Source organism: Paroedura picta, chromosome 10 (genome assembly GCF_049243985.1).
Source record: "Paroedura picta isolate Pp20150507F chromosome 10, Ppicta_v3.0, whole genome shotgun sequence".
Taxonomy (NCBI): Eukaryota; Metazoa; Chordata; class Lepidosauria; order Squamata; family Gekkonidae; genus Paroedura; species Paroedura picta.
This window is the reverse complement of record NC_135378.1, coordinates 63116987-63142287: the sequence shown is the minus strand read 5'-3', so window position 1 is coordinate 63142287 and position 25301 is coordinate 63116987. Positions and strand designations below refer to the sequence as shown.

The window sequence follows — 25301 nt, the reverse complement described above, 5'->3', positions numbered from 1 at the left end:
AAAGATAACAGTACAAGGACAAGAAAAACAAACAAAAATTCTTGATGTACTAAAATAGATTACACTCATGAGAAAGCAGATTTGCACATTAGAATGTTTTAGTGCATTGGCAGTGATCAGCAGCAAACCTCCCCGGGCCATGTGTCATATCTCATTAGTAGGTGCAGTGTTTACCCAGAGGAACTAAAATGCTTTGTTAAAGGGATGAGAAAGAAATGGGAAAACATAGTAGGCATTTACACTAAGAACATAAGAGAAAGTTGGCAAAATTGTTTTCCAAGGGGAACTGGCTAGTTAAATAAATCTGATTCCTTTAATTTAATACTAACAGGTATTTAATTTTACAGACTTTCAAGATGCTTGGAAGATAATTTGTGTAATCCGGCAACCCTTCCTACCTCCCCCCCCAAAAAAATAACACCCTGAATCCTGTCTGTCATGCCAAGGAACATATCTCAACTCCTACTCCTATTCCAATGGTGCAATTTCATATCGGTCAGGAATATGTAGAAATGATTTGTCCTCATGGCTTGTTTCCACCTGATGGTTATTTGGATGAGAGGTAAATAATACCCCATAAAACTGGGGGCACTTTTCTCTAGACTTGTTGGCAGCCTAATGGCAGTAGTGCATTTTGTTATGTATTTAATCTAAAAATATTAAATACAATTATTATTCAATTAAAATGTTTTAATATGTATATTCCTTACATTTAAGAGTATTTTATATGTTTCTTTTACATGGCAGACTATTTATCACTATTTTAAAAAGTAACAGTATGGAAAGTCAAAGTCACAATAATTTTCCTTGTAGGGAGAGCCTGTTATTTATGAAATAAGGAAAGATAATTAAAATAAACAAGCTACAAGTATGTTCAGACTGAAATGCTGGTTGATTAGGAAAAAAGAAATGGGGAATCAATGGTTCAGTAACAAGTGAGTTTCCCTTTGTTGTTATGTCTATGGTTCTTATCCGGAACATCAAGTGACTATACACCCCAAGCGTACCATATTATCACAGCAGGAAGATTCTGTGAATTTCCATATTTTGCATTTGGGTTTTCTCCACCAGATTGATATTGATTTAAATTAGACCTGGAAAAGTCTTCAGTCAATATTCAAACATGTGTTCCGATCAAAAGCACATAGATGCTTTGAACGATGGTCCCAGCTAGATAAGCTTTCCACTAATATTCATGCCAACAGAAGTTTATTCTGAGACAGAACCGTATTCAGATGCAGCTGCATATGTATGTTTGCCATGGCACCATTGATGTAAGCATGTGTGTATTTACAGATGCTTGTGTTTGTTTCATTTTCATTAACCTTTACCAGCATTCCGGAATATTACAAAATTTATATGGCAGAAATTCCGTGCAGGAGAAAATATAAATAGATAAAACAAAGCTACACAAAAAGAGCTTACTTCTGACTTCAAGTACTTCAACTACAAATTTAGCAATCATAGCCATAATCACAGGTGAATGATCATTTAATAGATATTGAAATCCTCTTTCCTTATATGCAAGACCTTTGGAGTGTCATAAAGAGAAGTTATTTACAAGGAACCTCATGAAACTTGCAATCTAGAATGATGTTGAATCAGGTGAGTTCAGAGAACATAAACATAACATTTCCTGAAATGGAACCCACTGATATCTCGCAGCGAACACCTTTGAGAGGAGACCGTTAATCCTGGCCAGCATAAAAACTCTGCAATGGAAAGGGCTATCTACATGATGAAAATAGTGAGACATCTTTCCAGGCTGAATTTGTAAACCAGATTTAGCGGGGGAACATATGAAGTTGAAAGGGAAATAATTTTGAACCTTCAAGGTCCAAAACTCCTGTTTTATATCACATAATATGGATAATTCATTAGAAAGCAGAAAAGAATGTACCAATAGTCCAATATGACAGATTTTTGATTCAGTAATAGAGAACCAAATGATACAATGAGAGTCATTTTGTGTTTGTTAAGTGTCTTCATGTCACTTCTGACTTATTACAACAAAATCAAAGTCCAGTTGTGCTACTTCAGACCAACACGGCTACCTATTTGCATCTATTCTGACTTATTGCTGCCTTCAAATTTTCCCAGCATTATTTTATTTATTTATTTGATTTCTATACTGCCCTTCCATATGGCTTATTGTCTTTCCCAGTAGCTCTTGTCTTCTCATAATGTCCCCAAAGTACAAGAGCCTCAGTTTAGTCATTATAACTTCAAGGGAGAGTTCAAGCTTGATTTGATCAAGAACATACCTATTTGTCTTCTTGGAAGTCCATGGAATCAGTAACATTCTCCTCTAATACCATTACATTGTTGCTGCCTGGTTAACATAAGGTAGATTACATTTGTGTGACAAATGTTGGCATTTATTTGCAAGGTTAATATATCAGAGAGTTTTTAATGTCACATTTACAAATGTAGTTACCCTTTTGTTCTTCTATTGCTCATTTGAATTTTGAGAAATTCTCATCAACATAATACAAAAGGTACAAGATCAGATTATTTAAGCATATTTTCAAAAAGGTTTTTGCTACTCTCTTACTTTCAGTGACTTATAATTAGAATCAATCCTTGTGATAATCATCATCTTCATTTTCATAGCTGATATAATTAAAAATTGGCCCATCATTTTGCAATTATTTTTAAAGATGGTGGATGTAGTGCATATTTGGAAAAATGGAAGGCAATATATGGACACTGAGGGAGTGTCAAAGTTAGTCTTGAAGTGTTGTTCTAATTGTTCCAGTTGGTGTGTTGTTGTTATTGTTATACTGTTATATTGATTTTGATAGTGTTCTATGTAAATGTTCCAAAATGTTTTATGTAAACCGGCCAGAGCCGTAGGGAAGGGTGGTATAAGAATCTAAATAAATAAATAAATAAATAAATAAATAATATTATTTAGTCCTACAGCAGTTAAAATGGGAGGTACTCAAGATGTTGGCTGAAAGCTATGCCAGGTTTTCAATAAAAATGTATCTTAATTATGATCTTCTGAGCTAATAATTTAACATCAGTTAACAATTTAGATAGCTTCAATTTAAATAGAATGGGTTCTACAAGAAAGTTTCCTTTTAAGAAACAAACTGAAAATTAATCCTAGTTTCTTTTACAAAGTATTTGCACAGACTCATGAATATGTCTGGAATAAAAATAAAGTATGTTTGGCTGAACTCCAACAAGCAATTATGCAAGCTTAAGTCCAATGCTCACATAACTGTGCAATGAATCGTAGTCATCAATTACAAATAAAGCTATTTCCCTTTCTAATTAGATTAGCCAAGGACTGACTGCTAACCCAGTCCATTAAAGAAAAACTCATTTCCTTTGCTAATTATATTAGGGAGGGTCAGTCTTCTAACTTTGGGGCCGTTGTGCAAAGTGAAAATTTAAGCTCCTAAGAAATAGAAATATAAACATATGAAACCATCATATATTGAGTTGGTCAATAATGCCGGTTTTGACTAGCAGCAGCTCTCAGGCAGAAAAAGATCTTTTCCAAAAGATGCGTTTTAATATCTTTTAACTGGAGAAACTGTACTCAATCACTCATCACAACAAAAGTGATATGTAAACAATGAACAAAAGTCAGAAAGAAGCATTGATATGGATTATCAAAAGGCAATGTAGATTTATTTGGTAATGAATGATGGCATAGAGGTCAGAATAAACAACTCTGTGTCATAATAATAAACCCATAGATTGATTTATCTGTCTGTCTGTTTATTGGCTGCTGCTCTCAGCTAGGCCACCTCGCATCAGCTTATAGACATAATAAGATACTATCTCTCCTATCGCTACCCTCTGTCCACTACCCAGAGGAAGGAAATCAGCCATTTAAGGGTTGTTCCATGTATCCCAGCATCGGCTAGGCAGTGAGCTAGGAGCTCATGATCTATTGCGTCACACGCTGCTGACAGGTCTAACAGTATGAGCAGCGCTGACCCGCCTCGGTCTAGCTGGCGTCGGATTGGACTATCCTGAATAATTGTGCTGGACGTGACTACACAGACACCATGCTAGTTGAGTAAAAGTTGCATTTAACTGACTTTACCACCATCTATAGGCTCTTAACTGCATTCTATAAGATGTTCTTGATTCTTTGTCACAAGTCTTCCTCCAAATTCACTCTAGTCGTCTCAGTTCCCGTTTCTTCCTGCAGTCATTGGTGGGGGGGGGGGATTAGAGGTTGTGTTTCCAGTGGAGTCATTAATTGAGAGAAGAACAACACATAGTCTGCCTTCAAACCCCTTGAAAACATCTGATTTGTGTTTGTGTAATTCTTTGCTAAGAACATACCAGACATATTTCATAATGTTTTCTGTGCAAAGTATTAAAATTATGAATTGGGTCAGAACTATTTAGGTCTTTTCAATAACCAGTTCAGAACCTGGTTTTCTTCCGTATTTTGAAAGTCATCAAATAATTTTTTTTAATGGAATTGCTCTTCTCTTCAAATTTTATACACTATGTTTAAATAGCATAAAAAGTATCTATATATCTATTTCTCATGTGGACAGATCTGTGGATATCTAAATTCACAGATCAGGCCTACACAAGGAGATTTTTCTGGGACTGCCCAGATTTGCAAAAAAAATATCTTAAAACTTAAAACAAATGCATGAGGGAATTTTTAATTCCTCATAGTAAAAGTGATGTCCACATTTGTGCAAGGATTCTCCACCCCCTTCCACATACACACACATGAATACCAGAAGTCACCACTTATATGAATATATTCCTAGAGATTCCTTGTATTAGAACTACATTCCTTTAAAAACTTGCATTTTGAACTTGTTTCTTGTGGGGGGGACCTTTAATACAAAATTTGATCCCAAATTAGTGTATACTTTGCATTTTATCCTCAGAATATTTTAAATTGTATTGATGCTATGCTTCTAAGAAGCAATTAGTACCTTTCCATAAACATTTGCAGAATTCACTTCTGCTTCTAATATTGTATAACTGTATTATTATTTATGCTGAGCAGCAGAATATACTAAATGTTAAAATGCAAATATTTATTACTATGCATGCACTCATTAAATATGTTAGATCCAATCCATATTGACACACGGATAAAGTGACTTAATACAAAGGACCAAACAGGTTTTGACCCCTCTTGGGGTCTTCCTCAGTGGTCTGATATTAAGGTGGTAAAAAGAGTTCAAAGAAAAGGTTCTTACTAGTATAAAATGTCTCCAAATATCTCTTTTTAGGAGCCCCCCCATGGAAAATATTTATTTTCCAAAATTCCAACCTTACAACTGCCCTCTTTAGCCTGAATGCATACTCATGTGTCTCATATAATTTATTATTTATGACATGAATGCTTCAGTGGCCAAATTGTATTTTGAAATCTTCTCTCTAGTGATAAAATTACACTTTACTGTGTCAGTATGAATGTTTGTGATTTTTTTTTCTGCGTAGAAATGTTTCTCTCTTAATAGCTGTATCTATTAGGGTGAAAATATAGTGATGTGAATTGGTCTCTAGATGTAATGCAAAGATTAATGGGATGGGGAGAGTTCGAATAAGAAAACTCTTGGGCTATTATAAACATTCTCAGATATAATTTACCATGATCCTAATATGAGAAAAGCCAGTTGGATCAAATGCCCATGCTAGAAGCAAGTGTCAAGCAGCATCTCTTTTTTCACAGAATCACAGAGAATCAAATGCCATCGCTCCTGAATGATTGGTTTGTCATGAGGGGTGGTGATATACAGATGATCCAACGGATCTGAGAACACTGCATAATGGATGTGCAGGTGTGCAAGAATCTATATATCTGAAGGCATTTTTGATGTTTTTGTACCTGCAGTCTGCATAAATTGAATTAATTATTAGGTGGTTTGAGCAACCCTAATAAACTACACTAAGAATTCTACTCAGAGCTATTAAGTGGGGCTTATTTTGATGAAATTATTCTTAGGATGGCATTGTTTTGAGACCCCCTAAATATGCTGAATCGCTTCCATCTTCTGTGTTCATTACTAATGGCAGTTACAGACTTCTAACCTGACTGAAGTTAATGAGCTTTGAAGATTGTAACTCTGGTTAGGAATGCACTGCTAGAATTTTTAGTCTCTTTAGGTGGTCATATATGTTGGAGATAACCATGTATGTTGTGGTTGATAATCCAGGCTGCTTGAGAGAAATATTCATGTAGCTAATTCCTTGTGTTCAGAGTCTGAAAGAACTAAATAACATTTTTTCCACATTCTGATATGGAATATTCTAGAAAGAAAAACACCTTGTGAACTCAAATTATATCCATGTTTGGTTCAACAAGCAGCAAGTTTATATGATTTGGATGGAGACTTACCGACAGCCATATACACAAACACATACCAGGGGATTAATTGAGAGGTAGACTGGGTGGTCCAAGTCTCCATTCCAAGATGAAAACAATCCTCGGGAGATGAAGTATCTTCTAATATAAACCTTCCTTCAGAATCTTGTTGACTCAGGCATTTTTGTTCTTTTATCAAACAGGCTTATTATAACTGGGTAAAGAATGTGTTTCTCCTCAAAGCGTTCATGAAGTTCTTCATCAGATAAAAGAAGGCAGCTCTCAAAACTTGAAAAAGCATTATAAAACAAAATTATAACCTAAAATTCTAATTCTCTAGATTTCACTTCTATGTCCTTTTCCAGTTAAGTTTTCACTGGTTCTGAAGAAATCGACATAAGCCAAATCTAAGCCATTTTCCTCCATATTCCAGAAGATCTACATGGGGTACCTACTGTTTGACACTGAAGACTTGGGGATGTTTCCTGATATACGTCCCCTTCAGTGGACTGTCTTGTATTGCTGAATGTTCTGCATTACCTCTTCCATTGTCTCTTTGTACCTAAGGATGCTGCCTTCTTTTTCTCCTCAAATGGGCAACAACCACCTCATTTTCTTTATGCCACATCTTTTCTGCAGCATTTTTACATGCTCTTTCTTCATCATAGCACACAGATATTTTCCCAATACGCAGGGGCATTATAGAAGAAAGGAGGAAAGTCCATTCCAGTCTGGTTACTTTCCTGGCCATGGGGTCTCCCTGATGGATGATCTCTGCTGTCATCTGGATTGAGGCAACTTGGCACTGCTTGTGTTGCTTGACCTCACAGCAGCATTTGATGTGGTAGATCACAAATTTCTTGCTCACCATCTCGCCATTGCTGGAATACAGGGAACAGCTCTTGAATGACTGATCTCCTTCCTCCAAGAGCCTATAACATGAAGCTATTTCACCAAGCATTTGGTTGGGGCCAATGAACACCAATGATAACTACAGTACCAATAAGTACATCATCCCCCCCCCATGAGTGCACCCCTGAATCCAAGAATAAATATGGTTTTGTGTGTTTAGATAAAAGCCCATTGACAGATTGTCTGCTTTAATAGTTTTAATTATGGTTTTACTACTGGAAGTTTATATTGTATTTTATTAATTAATGTGTATTGTTTTATCGAAACATGTTTGAAACCACCTTGAGCCAGCTATGCTGGGAGAGATGGTGAAGAAGAAATCACAACAACACATGTTATTTGAGCCAATATTACTTAATTGTCTATTTCCATTTGCTTACAAGGTGCAATAGTACCTATGAGGTTAAGAAGGTCTGTGTAAATCCTGTGAATGTGTCAGCCGCCAGAATGTGGCATCAGTGGCTCAGCTGTTCTATTGCCACTATATGAAAGGCTTGGGCTAGACAGCTACTGCTTTGAAGCAGAGTAACCCCCCCCCCAATGGAACCCCCCCTATTCTACATTCCAAGGTCCAACTGTTTTTGCTGGAAAGGGTCAGATGTTCATAACTGTTACTAAAATAGAATAAGCCAACAGACAGGTTTCAGAATCCCAAAACAAGACTGTATGTAAAACTTTATTGCAGTAGGCCTAGGGTAAATTTAAAAGCACATAACAAATGACAGATTTAAGACTCATGTCTCGCTAAGGTTTAAAACTACTCCCAGAACAGTAAACATTAATATTAACTATACACACTACAAATCAGCTGTTTGGAGGAGCCACGTTGTTTACTAAGCACTCCGCTCAAATCTTCCGGCCGACACTAAAGTATATAAGGACATATAAGGATCCGTGTCAGAGTATAGTAGTTTATCATTTGCTGAACATAATACCCTTGGAGTTATTTTGGAGATCAGTTGTAATCCCAGGAGATCTCTAACCACCAACTGGGTGTTGGCATCCCTACTTCCATATCTTTAGTAATTTTATATCCCCAAGAGCTTATACATAGGCTTGCCAGCCTTGGGTGACAAGTAGGGCTTGGAGATCTCCCAGAATTACAACTTTTCCCCAAACTACACCAATCTGCACTCTTGGGGGAAAAAATTGGCTGTTTTGGAGATTTGAAACCATCCCTCTTCACCCCAAACCCCACTCTCTCCCCAACCCCCCCCCCCCCAAAAAAAAAAAAAACTCTGGGAATTTTCCAACCTCAATTTAGTGAACCTACTTGCAGGAGAAAAGTGGATTCTCTTTTCTGTAGTAAAAGGAAATGAGGCATGGATCTGACACAGCTAAGATTCCCCCATACTTCCTGCTTCCAACTGTTTCCAATGAAACATCAAAGAGCAGACACAAACAAGCCAGGCATGCCTCCATTATACCTGGGTGCAACTTCCAATTGCTATGGCTGAGACTATCCGGGGAAGGGCAAGTAGGAGCCAAACTCCAATGGAGATCAACATTTTGAAAAATAAATCAGTGGAGTTCATGAAACAATAAATCAGCAGGTGTTATTTCCATCTCACCTATCAGTATATAGCAATATTGCCTAGGGGAATTAATTTATTCTGTTCTGCAAACATTTGTAAACAGAGTCTTAAAAATAAATTACTACAGAGCAATCATAGCTACTGCCCTGGATTTAGGAGCGATTCAATGTACAATCTCAATCTGGAGAGAAAACAGGTCAAGAGAACATCATTCTTATAGAATGGTGCCTGGAATAAAAGGACATTCATAATTTATCTTTACATGTTCTGCGGTTCTTGGGCATACAAGAGTTAGCGCAGACTTTAGTTGCTCCAGTAAGAGGTACACTTCTAATTAATTCTATATCGTGATCAAAATGTCAAGTAGCAGCATGTCCTCACTACTTATTTCCCTTGTTAATTGGCATCAAACTGCTAACGATGAGAATTTTTTATTTCACACAGTACAAAAGCCTTGCTTAAATAAGGAACATATTCTCCCTCACAACATGGCTCCTTTTGGAATAATGGTGTGTTTATACGCTTTTGTCTCTGTCTCTTTGTTTTTATTCTATTTTAGCCATCATTAAACCAATTTTCTCTTTCAGTGTGAACTGGGCTTGCTGAAGACTGCTTTCTGCTTGAAATGTAGAGCTCTTTTGCACTTATGGCCCAATCAGATTTTGTGTACCAGCAAATAAATGCTTAGCATGAGCTATACTCACTGCTTCTCAAACTGAGGCCTTATAAAGATTCCACCATGTTTACTGATGTTCTTGCTGTGTCACTGACAGTGCAATCCTAAGCATTGGAGCTCTGTTTAGAATTGCATAGGCCTTGTATATCTGTCAAAATACTGCCAAATGAGACTTGGGTTATATAACTAAGAAAGCCTAGGCATTTTATCAAAGACTCTGGCTTCTAGGTTTTTGTTTTTTCCCCAGCCAAGTCACAATTGACTTATGGCAACCTGGTGTGATTTTCAAAGCAAGAGATGATCAGAGAAGGTTGCCATTGCATGTTTTGCATAGCGTCCTTGGAATTCCTTTGTGGTCTCCCATCCACATACTAAACAGGGCTGATCTTGCTTAGCTTTCAAGATCTGATGATATCAGGCTAGCCAAGGCTATCCAGGTCAGGCCCCTTTTTAGGGCTGCATCCCTAACACACACACACTCCAATATAGGAACATGAAGTTGCCATACTGAGTCAAAACATTGGTCTGCCCAGCTTGGTATTGCCTGATAATAGCTTTCCAAGGTTTCAGCCAAGGAAAAGATTTCCCCAAGACCTGCTACCTGAAACCCCCTAACTGGAGGTATCAGAGATGAAACCTGAAGGGCCTTCTGTATCCCAAAACCCACTCTTTCCCTAAAGTTCCTGATAAAGAAAATCCCTATGCCATTGATCTTATAGACCAGGGGTAGTCAAACTGCGGCCCTCCAGATGTCCATGGACTATAATTCCCAGAAGCCCCTGCCAGCATTTGCTGGCAGGGGCGTCTGGGAATTGTAGTCCATGGACATCCGGAGGGCCGCAGTTTGACTACCCCTGTTATAGACAGTCAAAATATGTGATTTGCATAATGAGTTTTGTTCTGTTTATAGTCATGCAGTTCTCAAAACAACATGGAGAAAAGCGTTTTTTGAAAACGTAAGTAATGTACCTTTTGTACAACGTCCCTTCTGACAGTACCTCTCCTTCTGCTTGGTTGGATTGCTGAGTGACCCCTTCACACCGGACACCAGGAAAGGAAACTGCTTCTGACAATACAGCTAATGGGGGGGCCTTCGACACCTCAAGGAGAGGAATTCTTTCTTGCCCACAAACCACAAGACCGTCCCTCATGCAGAAATCTCCTGTGCACTGCAAGTGGTGGTGAAAAGTTCCACCAAGACATAGCTGATTTATGGCAACCCTGTAGGGCTTTCAAGGCAAGAGATGTTCAGAGGTGGTTTGCTGTTGTCTGGTTCCACATCATGACCCTGGTAATCCTTGGAGGTTTCCCATTGGACTGTCCTGGGCTATCCAGGTCAGGGCTGCATCACCAATAACCCCTGACTATTCCAAATGGTGCAGTCCAGCAAGGGAGGGAAGAAACCCTTCAGAACTATAATTACATTGCCATGGGACAGGATACACAGTCATGTAAACACTACTGACAGCATTCTACTAGAGTGTTAATTACTGTTTATATTAACAGGAGGGCATGGAGAATGCAAGCAGGGTTACTAATTCAACCTCACCTGATTTGAACAGATCTAAGAAAGAGATCAATTCATGATTAATGAATTCAGAACAAGGAAGGAATTCCTACTCCTTCCCGGATGAAATGTGATCACCCACAATATGTTCTGCTTAACAGCGGGCCAAATCTGTGTTTATTAAAGTTGTGTTGAATTTATGGTGTTGAGCTTATATAACACTGCAGCTGCAGAGTGATCAGTTCAGGCGGTTTCAGCTTCAGAGTGGTTTCTGGCAAGAGAAGAAAACCTTTAAGCTATTCAAAGAATTGTTCTGTATATTAATCAAAAGAAACTAGAAAGTATTACCATTTTTGGAGAAACACAAAATAAAATGTATGGGTAATAATGGATTAAGAACTGCTTTGCTGGATCAGACCAAAGGTCCATCTGTCTAGCTTGGACATTTCTAGTTGGTTCTCCAATGCTCTGTGTGTGCGACTACAGAACATGCCCCTCTCCTGAAGAAGTTCTGTAGGTGGGTATGGAGGAACGCGAATCCACAAGAATGGCAGAGGAGTATTGGATGACTGGCAGGGAGAGCTTAGCAGAGCATGTGCAGCGCAGAAGCTTCAGCAGCAAGTTATTTGGCTTGCCTGTGCAAATTGGCCCCTTACTGTGATGTATTTCCTGGCATTCAACTGGTCCTGACCCTGGTTCTCTTGATGTGCTATCCATATGATTCTGGCCTTGACAACAGTGAGGTCACAACTCTGGCTTCTCCTCTTCCTGTCACATGACCCTGATTTCATATGCATATGCATATGCTTTTCTGTCATATGCTTGCAGTTCAGTGGGTCCCCTGCTGCACATAGGATTTAAATTCTGGCTCCAGTTGTTTACCTCTGGCTGACTTAGTAGCAACCAGATGGGCTGGAGCCCATTCAAGTGAAGGAAGCAAACTGCCTGGTGAGTAGAATGTTCATGGCTAGTTCACCCAGAACAATTACGGAAGATTGTGACCGGGGCCATTTATATTAGGGTATTATGGAAAGCACTGGGCACTGGTGTTACTAAAAATATATATTAATCTTGATTCTATGTATTTATTTAAACCATTTATATCCGGAACTAAAGAGCCCCTTGATGCGGGTGAAGGAGGAGAGTGCAAAAGTTGGCTTGAAACTCAACATCAAGAAAACAAAGATCATGGCATCCGGCCCTCTCAATTCCGGGCAAATAGATGGGGAAGAAATGGAGATAGTGACAGATTTTATTTTCCTGGGCTCCAAGATCACTGCAGATGGGGACTGCAGCAAAGAAATTAAAAGACGCTTGCTCCTGGGGAGAAAAGCTATGGCAAATCTAGACAGCATCCTAAAAAGCAGAGACATTACCATGCCAACAAAAGTGCATTTAGTCAAGGCTATGGTATTCCCAGTTGCAATGTATGGCTGTGAAAGTTGGACCTTAAGGAAGGCTGAGCGCCAAAGAATTGAGGCTTTTGAACTCTGGTGCTGGAGAAGACTCTTGCGAGTCCCTTGGACTGCAAGGCGAACAAACCGGTAAGTCCTAGAGGAGATCAGCCCTGACTGCTCCTTAGAAAGCCAGATCCTGAAGATGAAACTCAAATACTTTGGCCACCTCATGAGAAGGAAGGACTCCCTGGAGAAAACCTAATGCTGAGAGAGATCGAGGGCAAAAGAAGAAGGGGACGACAGAGAATGAGGTGGCTGGATGGAGTCACTGAAGCAATAGGTGCAAACTTAAATGGACTCTGGGGAATGGTAGAGGGCAGGAAGGCCTGGAGAATCATTGTCCATGGGGTCGTGATGGGTTGGACACGACTTCGCACCTAACAACAACAACAACATATCCCACTTATTTAAACCATTTATATCCCATCATTCTGCCAGCAAGGTAGTTAACAAAGCTGCCAACTGTGCTTCCCTCTGGGCCTGTCAGAGACATATGACTGGTATTTACCCACTATATACATAATTTTAATTGATTTTACAAATTAAACTTAACTTTACATGAAACAACAGGAAAAAAGCAAACTGCTAAAACGGAATGGTGTCACTCATTCCTTTACAAATATTCATGTCTTTGTATGTACAGGTGGCCAGCCCACAAATACAAACTGATGACCTGACACAGGAGCTGGTGTTGTGTATTACAATGTATCAGCACTTATGCTGTCTTCCTTGGAACTTGACAGAATTCTGAAAAATGTGAGGTCTTCCTTCTTCATTGGATGAGATACTTGACACCTGGTGTAGAATTTTCTGGTGTCCCAGTTAAAAACTGGCCTTATTAGTTTCCCTCCTTCATTCTCCATCCCTCTTTACAATCTTTTCTATCATCCTTTCATGTCACTCTCCTGTCTATATACAGGTTGGTTATCAATCACAACCAGCAAGCAAAGCCAAATCTTTATACACTTCATTAATTACATAGTTATACAGTTATTAGTTACAGGGAGAAATGTTTGGGCTCTGTGATATGCTAAGGATGAGCAGAATAAAAATATAATCCCTGGTGCCAGTCTTTAGCTTTAAAGCTCTTCACAGCCTGGGTCACGCAAGTCTAAAGAACAGTCTCCGACATTCCTCAGAGCATTTCCTCCTCCTTGCCTCATTCCCTGCAGTGTCCAGACCCTTTACCTGCTGTGGACTTTTCTAATTCCTACATCTTAAAGGTTTATTTCAATATGAGCTTTTGTGAGTCACTTCTCTTTTCCTCAGATAAATGAGCTGTGATTTATGAAAGCTCATATGGAAATAAATGTTGTTTGTCTTAAGGCAGTGGTCCCCAACCTTTTTATCACCGGGGACCACTCAACGCCTTTTACTGAGGCCCGGTGGGGGGGTAGTTTACTCCTCTACTCTCAACCACTGCCCTAGCGCTCTCTGATCGCTATGGTCATGTTTAAACATCCCTTCAAAATAAGATATAGACACGCCACAACAATGAAGTGTGTTGTAAAGGGCTGGGGGGGGGGGGGGAGAAGGCCTCCTTCGGGGCCCACCTCCAATTAGTCGAAGGACCACATGTGGTCCGCAGCCAACAGGTTGGGGATCGCTATCTTAAGGTACCACTAGAGTTTATTTTCATTTGCTCTAACAGACTAATACAGCTACCTCTCTGAATAGTCTTATATTGACAGCGTGGAAGTGGCTGCCTAAGACAATATGAAAGCCAAGGGCACCCTCTCTGCCTGCCTTCTGCAAGGCATGTAAAATTATATTGTTCAATGGGCTCTTTGCAGTCTAATCAGAGTCCAGTAGCACCTTTAAGACCAACAAAGATTTATTCAGGGACTGAGCTTTCGAGTGCAAGCAGTCTTTGTCAGATTAAGAACTTCTTACATGACAGGGACTGTATAGAAAAAATTAATTGTTACCTCAGTAGACTCTGTCACACAATCAAATACAGCCAATGATAATTCTTTGTCAAAACAGCCAATCAATCCTCTGGAATTCAGTGTAGTTTACAAAAACACAAGGAGAAACCAAACTGATCAGGCAACCCCAATTTCAATGTCTGTGAATGCTAATGGAAGTCTGCCAAAATATTAAAGTACAGATTTTATCATATTCTTTATACTTAATGTATTTACCTGTACAATACTTACTGAACAGCCCAGTCCTATACCCAGACCTAAGCTCACTGGAATCAATACAGCTGAGAACAGCCTTATATTACCATGCCCTCACAAGAACACTTTCCTGAGAGTATAACCCATTTACAAACCTGTTGGGGTCTAAATAGAGCTGCTTGGGATGGCACTGTTTAGTAAGCTGCAATTATTTCCACCACAACCTGGATATAATATTTTATTGAACTAATGTAAAGATCACTGAGATAATACGTGTTATTTCAGTTCATACGTGTGACATAAATGCCAAGAATTTACTATTACCATGCTGTTATTCCTCCAAAGAATGCTGAGCAAGGATCCTTCAGAATTTTCCACATTTCCAGAAAACAATCTAGTCATTATACGATACCAACTGTATTTTCTTTTGCTCAGTGTACTCAATTTGGGAACTCAAAATACAAAATATTTCTTATTGCACTAAAATCTGAGTGAAAATGACATAGAAATGAACAAATATATGTGTGTGTGTGTGTGCGTGTGTATACTTGCTAGAGGGAAGCTTATAGAAGTTTCTTTTTGAAATACAAAATCTGCTAATTTTGCATTCAATCTAGAAGGAAAAAATAATTTTTTATTTTCTTTATCGCAGTCAGAAACAACGGAAAGGAAGGTGATATGAGTAGATTCGCCCTCAAAACACCTATAAATTTTAACCCTGCTAATAACGGATTAAAAGTGAAATCCTAAGAAGAGTTATACCAAAGAACTTTGGAGTCTAGAGACATAGGAGGGTATAAATTAGTTTAGGGTTGCAGTGTAAATGATTTCTATTTTATTCAAGACTTTCAGTTTTCCTATTTAAAATAAATACTCAATGTGGCTTATGCTTTTTTTTTGTAAATAGCATAAAATTCAATTTCAAACAGTTCATAAACATAAAAAGAATCCTGCTGGATCTGACCAGTGGTTCATCTAGTCAAGCATCCTGTTTCACACAGCAGCCAAACCAGTATCCCTGGAGGACCAACAAACAAGGCACAAAGGCCATTATCTAAAAACATCTTTCAAAGCATTGGGGAACAAATTAACTCAAAAAGGCCTTCTGGAACAACAAAAGAATGTTCAGCTGCTGCTGGAGGGATTCCATCAAGGAAACCACTTGCAGTGTAGGGGGGAAATAAGAGGGGGCAGCAGCTGAGAAAGTCCTTATGAGGATTTCCATCTATGGAACTTCTTGAACAAGGCTTGCTGCTGTTAAGCGCCCTTGGCTGACCTTATAGCATGAGCTAGAACATGTGGGCAGGGGTGATGTGCTAGAAAACCTTTAAAACCCTAACTGGCATGCATTTAAATGGTCATCTCACCTTTGCATGGTGATGAGAAGCAAACTGGCTGGCAGTGTAACTGAGGGAAAATAAGCACAATGTGATCACTGGAGACCACCTAACAAATTGCACTTTGGACCAGCTGATGCTTCTGAAGCAGTTCAGCCTAGATGCTACCAAAGCCAGTGTGACTGTCCAATCCACACTTTCAGGAAAGGCTGGAGCTCGCAGAGTATTGTGAATTGGAACAGTGCACTTCCGGCATCCTGTTATCCAGCCACCTAGAATAATGGAGCTTCCAGGAGCAAGCTCAGGTTGCAAGTATGAGCCTCCAAAGCTCTTACAACCGTGCCCTGTACAGTTTGAGTCCCTGTTCTCTGCCTAGTTTCCCTACCTGACCAATAAAATAAATAAGTAAAAATTTGTTTTGTTTAGATGTAATTTCCGCTTGATTAACCAACTCAGTTGAAGTAATAATTAACCAACCAAGGCTGAAATCTGTGTGGAAGTAAACCACTTGAGCAAAAAATTATTTCCTTCTGAGTAAATACACACAAGCTTGCTCCACAGGTTCCACTCCTCCTTAAAATCAATGGGATTTTCTCCCGAATTTATATGCATAGAAGTCAGCTGTAAGATTTGCAGTCCTAAATATGGTCGATGCGGAATGCAACTGAGAAACACAATCCTCCGTGTCTGCTTTAACAGCGTGCCCTGACGTGCTCCAAAACGGAGAGCGATCACTTTCAGATTGACTAGTGTTAAATATTGATTAATTTTGCCGTCCACTCAAGACGGCACACAAGGCGATCCCAGAACGTGTCCCACCCTGCCTCGTGCTAGATCCAGAGCTCCTACCCTGACTTCGACCAGGGTCAAGCCACATGGAAGTGAAGTCCTTCTAAAGAAGGAGGCTCGCCAAACTGCATCACGCCCCCAATTATGCCCTCAGGCAAACTGTCGCCGTGAGCCGTAAGACGCAGAAGGGACTTACTTGCGAGTAAGGGAAAGTGTTTCCCCTCTGCGGCAGGCACAGGAAGCCTCGTTTTAGAAACCTGAATTTGGGGGAAACTAAAAATGCTTCGTGTTATTGCGGCAGCAACTCTGAACAGCCTAACCTCATCCGTATCGATACGCATGAGCACAAAACCCCTTGGCGCCTCCCCAACCACCATAGAGACGGCACCGGCCGTCAGCGTAGCTCCGACCGGATGCGCCTGGAAAGAGCGCCTGGTCCCTTCCGGTTGGCCCTTGCCTGCCTTTAGGTGGCGGAGCGGCAAGATGGCGGAGGCCGAGTGAGTTCTGTGGGCGCGGGAAGGGCCAGGGCGAATCCGCCGCCATCCACGGCGGGGGTGGGCCGCGGTGGGCATCTGAGGCGCTTGTGGAGTGGCGGGGCGGTCGGCGGAGAACCATGGACGGCTCCGCTGCAGCTGCTCGGCGGACGGAGAAGGGGGGAGAGCTCGCAAGGGAGCGCCTGCGTCGGGGAATCGTGTCTGTTTAGCATGGCTTGGGAGGAGCGAAGCCCTTCAACTGGAAGGACGGTGGGGCTGGGGGGCGAAGGGGAAGGCTGGGCTCACACGGGCGTAGATATCCCGCTTGTGCTGATATCCCAGAAGAGTCCTGTTGGCTTTAGCGTTATAAAAACGAAGGGGTATTAAAGTGTGGAGGTATCCAGTTAATTCCATTTTGTGAGGTTTAATATGTTATGTAAGCAAGCGATTCTAAAATTTGTATTAAATGTTTGTATAGTCTTTAGTTCCGCCCTTCCTTAAATCTCTCCACCTTTAGTAGCATGTTAGTAAATGTGGCTCCTTAGGTGTGATAGAATCAGAGTTGGAAGGGGCCATACAGGCCATCTAGTCCAACCCCCTGCTTAACGCAGGATCAGCCCAAAGCATCCAAGAATTATCTTATTGTTGTTTTTTTTAGACCTAAAAGGAAAATACCATTGGTTCCAGAAAACCTGCTAAAGAAAAGAAAGGCCTACCAGGCACTCAAAGCTACACAGGCAAAACAGGCTTTGCTGGATAAGAGGAAGGTATGGAGGACATACTATGGGTCAAAGCATCTTACATGGTTTTGCATGGTTCTGAGGATCTGCTCTCTGCCTTTCTTAAACTAGGGCTTAAATTTGGAACAGGTTTTTGTTGACTGTACCTATCAGATGTTATTCTTGCAGCTAGTTTTTATCATCTTGATGTGATATTTATTTATTATTTATTTCTGTTCTTCTGAATTTGAATTGGTTTATGCTCTGCCTTTTCTCCGATGAAGACCCAAAGTAGCTTATAGTGTTGTCCACTCCTCCATGTTATCCTCACAGCAACCTGTGTGGCAAGTTTGTTTGAGTATGTGACAGGTCAGTGGTCACCCAGCAGGCTTCCTTGGCTGAGTGGGGATTATTGGCAGAAAAGCAGAGTAGATTTGGTGGCAGGAAAGTTATTTTAACCTGTTTTCCATTATTCCTCTGATGCTTTCTAGATAGAAATGTGTACTGTAACTGTAAAAACATACAGAATAAAGATTTTATGGAATCTCATTAAGTATGCAATAAATTCTTAAATATTCAGCTTAACTTTTTATTTTCTTTTTTACAAAACTTTATTCTGGCGATACCAAATAGGGTGTATTGCTTGACCTTCAGGTGTGACATGCTTTTATAGACAAATTGTGGGTTAGCATCAGCGCTAGAAAATACTCGCTTCTGTATTCTGCTTCAGTGTGTCCCATTTCCTTTGTCATATATCTTCCCTGTCCTGCCTCACTCCAAACCTATAGGGACAAGTAATCTCAACTAGAAGCAAGTGTCCGTAGTAGTTACTGAAAAATAAATGAATAAAAGATCTAAATAGTTCAGTGGCATTAATTATATGTGTGTGTGTGTATCTATATCTGTATCTCCCCAGATTGAATAACAGTGCTATGTTTATTTAATGTTACAAAGGAACCTTTGACTTTTCAGAGTATTCAGGATGTAACTATCTAAAGAGATTGATGCACTTGACAAAATATTTTGAAGAAACATAAATTTGTTAATTTAAAAAAACATAGTACCATCTTATCTAAGTGGCACAATATCAACTGTAATTCCCTTGCCCCATTTTTAGTCAGATCAGTGGTCACCCACTTGCTCACAGTGTTGATCATAAGCACTTTGACCTGAAATTGAGTCACTTCTGAATTCTGTATATCGCCTCTTGCTTTACTTGTACTATGCAAATGTTTAATATTAATATAATTTAAAGCTTTTCAATTCCAGACATTGATGTAATTATTTGATGTGCACCAGTATACTAAAATAAAGCTTCAGTTTCTTTTAAAAAATGTTCTGATTTTAGCATCGGGGAGGAAAACAGATCAAATTCAAACGCCTTGAGGCATTTGTGCGTGACTCTTATCGGAAACGCAGAGATGATGTCCGCCTGCGGCGCATGGAACACAAACCTGGAGTGATGCTACTGCCTGAGGGACACAAGCTGGCCTTTGCTGTACGGATTGCTGAGTAAGAAGCTGCTCATTATTACCACTATGCTGATTTTTTCCCCTCTGGCTTTTATCCCTCATGTTTGCTTCTGATTTTTGCTGCCTCTATGGATAGTAGGAAGACTTGAATGGATCAGCTTTTTGGCAGTATGCATAGCTGGTAATTATACATTTTGGAAGGCTGAAGAGTAGAGACCTCATTGAAGGGGACAATAAAAATAGAATGCCTGCCCTTTAAAGGGTCTTGAGATAGTATATCAAAGTAATATATGTTTATACTTTCCAATCTATAGGTTGGTTTTGAATGGGAATCTCTTTAGCATTAAGCAGAACGATTAAGCTGTGGTATACAGAATCATGTCTTTAAGGCAAAGGAATCGGCAACTGATGTTTATCTCTTTTTTTAAAATTCAGAATTAGAGGGGTGAGTCTACCAGTTATGCGTGTCATACAGAGGCTGCGGTTGAGAAAGATTTACAGTGGGACATTTATCAAGCTGTCACCAGCATCGCTGAAAATGCTGCGGATTGTGGAGCCTTATGTGGCCTGGGGGTTAGTATACCTTTGATTTGGAGTGAGTGGTGGAGTTGTGAAGCTCAACATATCTGCAAGGTTTAGCCAATACTGAACAGCTATTATTTCTTGGTAATCTGAACATTTGCCAAAAGTGGGAGCAGCCTCATGGAAAAAATCATAAAGTAGAATGAAACTTGGCCCCTTCCCTTAATTCTCTGCAGTTTGCAGAAGACTGGCTTGTACATCCCTCCCACTGGAATATATGAGTTTCCCTTTCCCAATAATTAACTTTCTCCTTCACCCAGTAATTGTCTTCCCATTTGGTCACTGGAAAAGCTACATACAGGCCACTCAGTGTTCCAGTAGATACAGAGGACCTTTAATGGCATAAAAAATGGCCCAGTATATTTTTTTTATTGGCACTGCAGACACATAGAAGTTTGCATCAAGCTAAGACAAAGGGAAAGAAGGTAGTTATCTAGACAGAAGAAAATGTGAGCTGTCTAGTTCAGTTAGTCTGCAGGTAATTACTATTTGTATCTTCCCCATGGGAAGAAGCCTATACTGAAGACAGGCAAATCGGCACTTGAAAACCTATTGTCTGGTACCTGCGTGAGTAATACCAGTATTGTGACTTGAAATATGTTGCCATTTCTTGAGATTATTGCATTGCTTGTTCTCTAACAGCAGAGTCACCACTTTTATATTTATGCAGATACCCCAACCTGAAATCTATTCGAGAACTGATCCTGAAACGAGGCCATGCCAAAATCAACAAGAAGAAACATGCACTTACAGACAATGTTCTGATTGAAAATCATCTAGGTAAGAGAGCATTGATTAAATGGGCTGGAAGATACTAACAAGACAATGTGTGTGTAAAGTGCTGCCAAGTTGCAGCCAATCTCCGCAGGGAGCTTTGAAGGGAAGTGAAAAGTGGAGGTGGCTTGCCCTTCCGCTGCAGAGTTTTCCTTGGTCTCTCTTCAAGTCCTAACCCTGTTTAGTTTTGGACATCTGATAAGATTGGGCTATATCAGGCTGCCTTCCCTTCCTCATGGCAATGTAGCTAGTGATACATTGTATTGACAGTTGAGTGTCTAATTTTTAAACATTTCTTTTCAGGAAATTATGGTATCATTTGTCTGGAAGATCTTATACATGAAATTTACTCAGCTGGGAAGCATTTTCATGAAATCAACACATTTTTGTGGCCATTCCACCTATCAGTGGCTCGTCATGCTGCTCGTAATAAAATGGGTTTCCGCAAGGAAATTGGAGACCCTGGATTTCGAGGTGATGGGATCAACCAGCTCATACGACATTTGAACTAGATTTAAGTGAGTGCTATAGTGCCACCTTTTGATGGTTTTTTGTTTTGGTGTGATTTTCTGAACTACATTTCTTGTTGCATTTTCTTGTATCTTGCTAAGTAACTTGTAAATTATTAACATGTGAGAAAGGTTTTCTGTAACTATCCAAATGGCCCTGTTTCCATCATGGATTTCTTCTAAATGAAACAATTACTTGAGAATGCAAATTCTAGAAATCAGTGTCAGCAAACTTTATCCTAGGATTTAGACCATGAAGAAAAGTAATTGTTTAGTGTGCCCATACAGATTAGGTCTTGGTCATTGAAAGGAACTTGGGTAGCAAAATTGAAAAAGACCTCTGAGATAGTGTCTGCTTCTGGACAGCATAAAACTGATCTAGAAAGACAAGGGACTCTGCTTTTCATATTCCATTTTGCTTAATTTTGGTGTAAATGTAGACATCTGTAAAAATACTGGTGGAATGGAGGTTTTCTATACGGTTGGAAATAATTCTATAAATGGAAATGACTTGCAGGTACCCACATACCTGCAAGTGTACAGTTTGGTGTAGAGAGCCAGTTTGGTGTAGTGGTTAGGAGTGCGGACTTCTAATCTGGCAAGCCAGGTTCGATTCTGTGCTCCCCCACATGCAGCCAGCTGGGTGACCTTGGGCTCGCCACAGCGCTGATAAAACTGTTCTGACCGGGCAGTGATATCAGGGCTCTCTCAGCCTCACCCACCCCACAGGGTGTCTGTTGTGGGGGGAGGAATGGGAAGGCGACTGTAAGCTGCTTTGAGCCCCCTTCGGGTAGGGAAAAGCGGCATATAAGAACCAACTCTTCTTCTCCATAAGAGACCATCTCTCTGCCGATACCTCCAAAAGAGCATTACGCTTTGCCACCGCCAACTGGCTGGTGATTCCTAGCCCCAAAGAAGCACATCAGTCCTCAACAAGGGCCAGAGCTTTTTCTGTCCTGGCTCCCACCGTGGTGGAACGAGCTCCCTGAAGAGATCAGGGCCCTTTCTGAACTCCCAGAATTCCGCAAGGCCTGCAAAAGGGAGCTCCACCACCAGGCATTTGCCTGAGATTGACCACAGGTCCCCCTCAAATATCCCCTCTGTGGCCTGAACCAGTCTGACCTCTCTAAGGGCCTTAACTAAGTTCCTGTTTCTGTTATATTGTTGTTTAAGATCACTGAAATTGTGTTATTTAGATTATTGTTGTTGTTGTATTTATTTTATATATTAATTTGTTCCATGTATCCCCTCCATGTTGTTGTATGTCAACTGCCCTGAGCCATATGGAAGGGCGGCATAGAAATCAAATAAATATATAAATACTTCAAAGGGAAGTAAACATTTTGTGACGTTGAAGTCACAATTAAGCTTGGTATAGTGAAAGCTAAGCAATTGGCAGCACAAAAGTCCTACTGAAGTCAAATAATATTTGTATTCATTTATAACCTGATATGCTGCCTTTCCTCAAGGGCTCAGGGTGGTTCACAATAATTCATAAGAGAGTTAAAACATTTTAACATTAATACATTTTTAAAAACCGGGGAATACATAACTTTACTTTATTCCATATTGGGAGGGGGTAAAGTGGTAAGTTTGATGTTAATTTGGTGGTGTGTGGATGGATTACTTCCAGCATCTATGTCAGTTTGTAGGGAGGCCAAGTTTTTGGTGGTTTTCTAATGGTGTTCTGTGGGCCTCAACTGCAGGCTGGGTTGAATAATTTTGTTTTAGAAGCCCTGTGGAACTGTTCTAAGTCCTGCAGGTCCCTGACTTCACTTGGGAGTTCATTTCCCTAGGCTGGTGCTAGGACTTGGTAGACAATTGCTGGTTGAGGCCAGTTTCACTTCTCTGGGACTTGGGGTCTTGAGCAGGATTCCAGTGTTTTAGGATCCCATATTCAGGTGGACACAATCTCAGGGTTGGGCGTTTTGGCGTCCACTCGTGCATGAAGCAGCCAGCGCCGTGTCGCGGGGGAGGGAAGCCCCCCCCCCCCGCGACGCAGCGCTGGCTGCTTTGGGTGCTAAAGCACCCAACCCTATCATTGATACCTTACAGTGAAAGTTGAAATGCCCAGTCACAAGACAAATCATTATTGGAGCTTGTCTCTCTTCCCTTCCTCAGTCCTAAAATAGTGATTATATATGTGGTTGTTTCATAACATTTATTTCAATGCAGTTGATTATCTTTGCCTTTAAAATCTGTTCATATAGTTTGTCACCAGTTTTATTTTTCCAGTGGGCTCTTTCCCCAAGATATCAGACTTAACTCTAATTACTCTTTTAAAAAAATGGCTTGTGTATATATTTTTTTATTTCAGAAACTTTTTAATGAACACTAGTAGGTGTTCTGGAAGATTTGTACTCCATGATGTACATCTGCTCTACAAGGATTCTTGGGACTATGCCGCATGGCGTTCCATCTGAAAGTCTGCACAATGAACACAGATGAAAGAGCAACTAGACTTGATTAAATTGGGAAATATCCAAGCGGTGACTTAAAAGCTGTATTACGTGGAATGCAGGTTACTGAAGAAAAGAGCTCTGAGGAGGAGCTTCACCTTTCTCATTAATATGTACCTGTGAGGACCACATCAAGCTGTGCAACTCAAATACTAGCTTTGGGGAGGGTTTTCAGAATATACTTGGAATCTTAAGATTATTTCAAGGAAGAATGAAGTTAGTGCACTGTTAGTGTGCTCAATAAGCAGATTAATAAAATTTTAATAGTCTAACATGACAGTTGTTGAGGTCCCCCAGTTCTTTTTTCCCCTCCCAGGTAGCCTTCCCCTACTTTATAGAAGCCTAGTTCTTTTTCAACATTGACGGGCAAAGATTCCTCAAAATTTGAAAGCCTTAATTATTTTTGCTTAAGGTGAAGTGTGTTAATTTTTGGATGTCTTACAAACACAGGAAATTGACTTATCCATTCAGTTTGTTTTCACATATAATAAATCAATGAATTGTGAACTTTTGAGTTGTTGGTAAAAGAATTGGGACAATGGAATGTATTTCTGAGCAAGCAGTCAGAATGGGGCTGTTTTAACGCAGGAATAGGTGCTAGTGGGAAAGGGAAATTAGTTTACCGTAAGCCAAGATGAATGATGGGGTATAAATAAACATTTTAGTAAATAAAAATAGGCTCTGGTAAGTGATGTGACCTGATTTAGAATCTGATGTAGCTTTTATTGTTTGTCTGGTTAAACTTAATTCATACGTGACACTACAACAGACATACTTCTTTATCAGATGTTGACAGTTTACTGTGTATTGGTTCCCATTCTTTCCTGAGTTCATGGCCAAATGGTTATAGGATAGCTTCAAGTTCATCGTAACTGACTGCACAATACTCTTCGCAGCACTTCTCTTCACAGAATTTAAACAGCATGTTTTGTTGTTTCATTAGGGGGAGCTGCTGATTTCTTAGTTAATATCCTTGTAGCTAGGAATATGTCAGACTCAAATACTGGTGAAGTTTCCTCAGGCAACTACATAACATTACTTGTGGCTCATGTGTTAGCCAGAACATAAGGCAAGTCAGGAATTTTCTGCTGTGGCAGCTATTTATAAATTGAGACAAACAGGAGGTTCTTCATTCGGCAATTGTCTACCTAAAGTCAATTCTGAAACAACTATCAAGCAAAAAGACAATTATAGAACTCAGTATTCAAAGCAAAATCCAGAAATAAGCTACATGTGCCGAAATACAGCCATCTGGAGGGAAAGGCAAGGATTGCAGTATAAGGAAATATTTTGGAGGATATATGCTTGCCTGCATCATCATCAGCTGTAATAAAAATGCTATTGACCTCCATCTGTAAATTTTGGAATGCAAGTTGAAATATATATATAAATAAACAGTGGCTCTTGTGAGCAGGAAGAAGTTAGAGATGTTTGGAATCCTTTGCATTCCTTATGGATTTTCATCAACTAGTGGTCTCTGCCAATTTGGCTGCTTAATCACTGGGACCATTTCTGTACAAAAAGACCTCACCCAGTGACATTTCTAAAGAACTGAAAAATGTAAAACATTCCACACAGTTTGCATTCCCAGGGGTAGATCTGAATTTCATGTCCCATTATCCCATGGTTTCCAAATCTAGTGATATACCACCCCTTGCAAAGGCTCAGGC

The 25301-nt window shown here is 39.9% G+C and overlaps 1 protein-coding gene and 1 long non-coding RNA gene across 3 annotated transcripts; one reads left to right on the top strand and one right to left on the bottom strand.

The window, feature by feature from the left end:
- Positions 1-3619: 3619 nt before the first annotated feature.
- LOC143819173 (uncharacterized) lies at positions 3620-17041 on the bottom strand. 2 transcript variants are annotated; one of them, XR_013224836.1, is made up of 3 exons: positions 16840-17041; positions 10400-11208; positions 3620-7188 (listed from the first exon to the last, which is right to left on the bottom strand). It is a non-coding gene; the product is annotated as an uncharacterized LOC143819173 (long non-coding RNA). The 2 variants fall into 2 exon arrangements; XR_013224834.1 differs by lacking the exon at positions 16840-17041 and having other exon boundaries at positions 10400-16833.
- Positions 16911-24138, top strand: RPL7L1 (ribosomal protein L7 like 1). The gene is made up of 7 exons (XM_077300429.1): positions 16911-17140; positions 17775-17883; positions 19184-19347; positions 19743-19880; positions 20560-20669; positions 20967-21181; positions 23490-24138. The coding sequence occupies exons 1-6, from the start codon at positions 16923-16925 to the stop codon at positions 21173-21175; spliced, it is 948 nt and encodes a 315-aa protein (XP_077156544.1). The 5' UTR covers positions 16911-16922; the 3' UTR covers positions 21176-21181; positions 23490-24138.
- Positions 24139-25301: the final 1163 nt, after the last annotated feature.